The sequence below is a fragment of the Solanum lycopersicum genome, chromosome 12, assembly GCF_036512215.1.
Source record: "Solanum lycopersicum chromosome 12, SLM_r2.1".
NCBI lineage: Eukaryota > Viridiplantae > Streptophyta > Magnoliopsida > Solanales > Solanaceae > Solanum > Solanum lycopersicum.
In genome coordinates, this window is record NC_090811.1 from 59,728,243 (window position 1) to 59,733,799 (window position 5,557).

The 5,557-nt window shown below is 28.9% G+C and overlaps 1 protein-coding gene across 1 annotated transcript; it reads left to right on the forward strand.

Moving 5' to 3' along the window:
* The first annotated feature begins 1,085 nt into the window (after nucleotides 1-1,085).
* Nucleotides 1,086-5,075, forward strand: LOC101254364 (methylecgonone reductase-like). The gene is made up of 4 exons (XM_004252246.5): nucleotides 1,086-1,768; nucleotides 3,184-3,439; nucleotides 4,038-4,220; nucleotides 4,696-5,075. The coding sequence occupies exons 1-4, from the start codon at nucleotides 1,440-1,442 to the stop codon at nucleotides 4,921-4,923; spliced, it is 996 nt and encodes a 331-aa protein (XP_004252294.1). The 5' UTR covers nucleotides 1,086-1,439; the 3' UTR covers nucleotides 4,924-5,075.
* The last annotated feature ends 482 nt before the right edge of the window (nucleotides 5,076-5,557 follow it).

Here is a 5,557-nt window from a genome sequence, read left to right on the forward strand (position 1 = left end):
TGCACGATATTTATAAAATGTCAATAATTCAAAATATCAAAAACTACCAGCAATATGGTTGTAGACTTTTTCGTTTGACGGAGTGTAAGAATAATGCTAAATAGAGTGTATTAGCAATACTTGCATTAGTAATGCTCATATTAATTACACATAGATTATTTATGCATTGTTTGGTTTAGTGTATTAAATATAATATGTATTATACAAAAATATTTTTATTTACAAAACTATACTCCACAATGATAGTGAAAAAAGATATAGAAAGGGTTTTGGTGGGTAAGTGTGTCTTTAAAATGCTAATGCATGCATTAAATCTTTTTTGCATCACTAATACCTAGAAATCCACGGTATTAATAATACACTCCCTAATACACAATAGACTGTATAACAAATGTGAGGATTAATAACATGGACGGCTCAACATAATTTGAGGCCTAAAGCGAAATTTTAGTTAAAGGCCTAAAATTTAAATAAATTTTATTTGTATTTATTTATTTTTCTGAAATTTTTAGATGTAAATTATTATTTAATATCTTTTTTATCAATATTTTTTTCAAATCCTTTTTTAATTATTATTTTGAAGCAAGATTTGATAATTTTCACATTGAAAACATCATTTTAGTAAGACAATTATTATATAAATCGATAATCTATACTATAAGTAATAAGTTGATAAGTTTTAAATAAAGATAAGAGTTAATATCATAGAATCCGATTCAAAAAGTTGATAACTTGCATCCTACTTTAATATGAAAAGTTACAAAGAAATAATAGAATATTTGTAATTTACATTGTTGTAACACTTTTCGGCTATTTATTCATATTTTTGACAAAATATTATTCTAATTATCAAAAATTTGATGAAATAAAGTACATAAATAGTTAAAAAGAATAAATAATGTCAGTGTTAGCAAAGAAAGTAATATATATATATATATATGTATATTATATTTATATATATATAGAGAGAGAGAGTATAAATAATAATTATTTTTTCATAAAAATATTAAACATGATTTTTTATACATAGAAATTTGAGCATTGGCCTAAAAATTTAAAGGCAAGAGACGACACTGATTAATATTATCTAGCATGAAAATGAAAATGCACCAAACAACTACCACTAATAATGTAGTATTAATATGTTGAATAAGTAATTGAACTTGAAAGGATGATTTTGGACAACCTCCACCACAAATCAAACAACAGATAAGATAAGTTTGGTTTATGTGCACATCAACTATCTACACAAGTCAATAATTTGATAAAAATAAAATAAACAAAAGATAAATCATCTTTTGATTTTTAAATTGCATAAATAGAAGTAGATGTTTATTTTACATAATTTAGTTCCAAGTATATTACAAGTCTCTAAATTAGGTTATCACACCAAGTGGAACGTTATATATATACCTTTACCAATTATTCATTTTTAGGTCATGACTATGAACTTAATCAAGCAAATGTTAGTGCCAAATGTGAATTTGAATTCTGGTCATAAAATGCCTCTTATAGGGATGGGAACAGCACCTTCCTTACCAGAACATGATCAATTAGTGTCAACACTGATAGATGCCATTGAAATTGGTTATCGTCACTTTGACACAGCCGCGGTCTATGGCTCTGAGGAAGCACTTGGTCAAGCAGTGGTGGAAGCCATACAACGCGGACTAATTAAGAGTCGTGAACAAGTCTTTATTACGTCTAAATTATGGTGCACGGAAACTCATCGCCACCTTGTTCTTCCTGCCTTAAAAAGAACTCTTGGGTACGTAAATACTTTTGTTTTTTTTCTTCTTGTTGGTTCAAAATCAATGGTCTATTTCTGATATACTCCCCTTGTTCTAAAAAGGCATAATACATATTTTGAATTCTACATTTGGCTTCAAATTTTAATTTTGATCTTCAACTTTCATAATGCACAAACAGACACTTTAACTATCCTACTTTTAAATAAATAAAAATATAAGTCCTACATGACACAATACATGAAAGTCACTACGTAGAACAAAAAATGACATGTAGAAGATGTGTGTCATTTGTTCAACTTTATACAAGTTTAAGTGTCTATTTGTGCATATCCAAAGTTGAAGGGCATAAATGTGATTTGAAGCCAAGCTAAAGGGTGCATTTATGTATTATGCCTTCTAAAAATGTTTTTTTTTTTAATGTTTAGCAAGTTTTCATATTCTACCTGATAAGTTCAAAGATCATGATATTTAAAGGAGTATATGCATCTTTAGTTTAAAACAAACAAAATTTAAAAATCTATCTTTATTTTTAAAATTTCGTGTCTAGTCAAATTAAGATATTTAAATTGAGACGGAGTAAATTAAATGCTCATACCACAGTTCAGAAGATTATAGTGTTATCATTATTATATTATTTTCTATTGTATTATTACTATTATTATTTTTTAATAATATTGGGCTGAAATACTACAACATCATATCTAGTGAAAATCATTAAGCAGGATCTTCAAAGGGTAAACTGTATGTAGATTTATTATATCTTGTTGAGATATAAAGACTATTTTTGAAAGATTTTTGGCTCAATTGCATCAAACTAATTTAACATGGTATCAGAGTAGGGCCTATCTCATCAATGTTGGACCAAAAAAAAAATTGTCCACACACTGAGCATGAGGTGGGGTGTTAAAAAATGTCAAATGGCTCACATTAATAATTAGTGAAATGAGTGGAGTCTTTATAATATAAGGTTTGGACAATCTTCCTCCCTTTGAAATAGCATTTGGAGTGTTAGTTAAATCTAAGACCTAACAAATATAAAGTTGCGACATTCCATATATAAAAACCTCCCAATATTTTTTTGGCCTACCTCTATCCTTCTTTATACCCCATACAACCAACCTCTTGTATCTCCTCATTGGACCATGCTCCTTTTCATATTTCAGAACTAGCTCAGTTTTACTTCCCTTAATTGTTTAATCCATCATAGATGCAATTCTCACCTTTTATCCCGGATAACCTCATTTCATATTTTGTTGCTGGCTCCTAATACTATATAGACGGATATGGATAGTGATAATTCATATATTACATCAAACCTAATTGTTTGAAGTTGAAACATAATTGTTGTTTTTGATGAAACTCGACAGATAAGTAGATGATATGATTAATTATGAAGTCAATGAATTTTAATATTACAAATTGTAATTTGTAGGAGGCTCAAGATGGATTACTTGGATTTATACCTAATACATTTGCCAGTGACAATGAAGAAGAAGGTTAATAGTAAGGATGATGAAATGAGGGTTGACAAAGAGGATATAATTCCATTTGACATGAGAGGGACATGGGAAGCCATGGAAGAATGTTGTAGATTAGGTCTAGCCAAATCTATTGGTGTCTCCAACTTTACATGCACTAAGATCTCTCAAATCCTACACTATGCTACCATTCTTCCTGCAGTAAACCAAGTAATAAGTTGATTCTTCTACTTAATTTTTTTTTTTGTGTTTGGTAAATAAGTCGAAAATATTATCTTAAAATATGCATTAATTTATAAGTTGATTTAGTAGGAAAGTCATTGTTTCAAAATTTTAACTAAATAACGGTATGATTTTAAGGTTGTGGGTGCTCTAAAAGTGACAGAATCGAAAATATAAAAAAGAAATGTTGACAATGAGATTCGAATCTGGGCTCAATGACACTACAAAAGCCTTAAGCACCACCCAAAAGTCAATGGACTAGTTAGATCATTTATTCATTAGATGCTCTATGTTAATTTTATAGACACCTCTTAATTTCTACATAGATATATATATTTTGAGACGAGATTAATAGGTGCTCGAGCACCCGACATACTTTATGTAAATCTGCCCTAGCAAACACGCCCTTAGTTACATATCACTAATTAGTAAGTAGTACTTTATCCAATTTAATTTGTTTAATCTACAATGTTAAACATATTAAGTAAAAAATTAAAATTAAATAATGGCTAGAATCCATCTTTTTGAAACAGAATAACAAGAAACAGGTCAAATAAATTGAAAAAATACTCCTAATATTTTACAGGTGGAAATGCATGTTGCATGGAGGCAGGAGAAGATGTTAGAGTTTTGCAAGGAAAAAGGAATACATGTGAGTGCATGGTCTCCACTTGGAGCTAATGGGTTAACTCCTTGGGGCATCCATTCTGTTATGGAGAGCCCTGTCCTTAAAGATATTGCCATTCACAAACGCAAGAGCGTTGCTCAGGTGAAAATGCATTGCGAATATTTCTAAATTTGACATAAATTATTAGTTTTATTTTTAAATTATATTATTTATAGCTTTAAAAATATTTTTTTATTTGATTAGCTATATTTTAATACATCTCTGATTTTATAACATGAGTGAAATACATCCCTAAATTCTCGCAAAGTTTCGAGGTGTTATCGACACTTCTCTTGATATGTTGTTAAGAGTCTCGTGTTACTAGAGGAGTTTGAGAATACTTGTTATGTCATGTGACAGATATGAGATGTATTTAGTTAGTCAAGTAAATGAATATTTTTAAGGCTATCAATAATTCTGAAATAAAACTAATAATTTGTACGAAATTTAGAAGCATGTTCACTACTTCTCTCTTTATTATTTCGTCATATATGCTCAGACATTGAGATTATTCCAATAAAATCTTTACACAATATATTGACTTTTTCTAATTTGTCTATGTTACAAATATTTATAGGTGGCATTAAGATGGGTATATGAGCAAGGAGCTAGTGTAATAGTGAAGAGTTTCAACAAGGAAAGGATGAAAGAGAACCTACAAATTTTGGATTGGGAATTAAGTAATGAAGAAATAGCTCAAATTCAAGAGATTCCTCCTTGCACTGGATTTAACGTTGACATGGTTTTAGTTCATCCAAATGGACCATACAAATCTGCCAATCAATTCTGGGATGGTGAGATATAGAAGTCATAATATACATTTTTTTTGGTAAACAAAATAATTATATTAAGGAGAAATGATCTAATGGACCCTTATGCATTTGTATCGGGGATCCTTTTATTTAATACTTTATCAATTTAACCCTTAAATTACTTAATTAAACGATGATTTTTAAACCCTTCCCTGTTATATGTGTAGTCGACACTCCCTCAAATAGATGACATATCAAATCCATGTCACATGAATTAATAACACGTCATAATTATCTTTATTAACTACTTTAAAAATTATTAATCAATATATCACAAAAAACATAAATAATTCTTTCAAATATAATTCTTATTTCTCTCACCTTCCTCCAACTTTCATCCATCTTATCCAACCAACAACCACCATCCCCTCCACCCTCTTAATGTATTTTTCTTTCATTTAAGTTTGTCTTCATACGAAAAAAGTTATTAAAAATGGAAGTCTTAAAAAGAAAATATAAAATATAAAATTAAATCTAAATTAATTTTTCTTTGTTTTCTTTTCTCTTCCTTCCTTTGTAAGCCTTGATTTAATCGTGGTATTTGATGAAACTAAAATGGAAACAAAAAAAAATGAAAAAAAGAAATGAGTCTACTGATAGAGTGGGGGTGACTGAAAATGAAAGTTG

Excerpts from the sequence above, each read along its gene's own strand:
- LOC101254364 (XM_004252246.5), top strand. The coding sequence starts at position 1,440 with ATGACTATGAACTTAATCAAGCAAATGTTAGTGCCAAATGTGAATTTG. Across the intron at positions 1,769-3,183 it reads GCCTTAAAAAGAACTCTTGG|GAGGCTCAAGATGGATTACT; the intron begins GTACGTAAATAC and ends TGTAATTTGTAG. Across the intron at positions 4,221-4,695 it reads AACGCAAGAGCGTTGCTCAG|GTGGCATTAAGATGGGTATA; the intron begins GTGAAAATGCAT and ends AAATATTTATAG.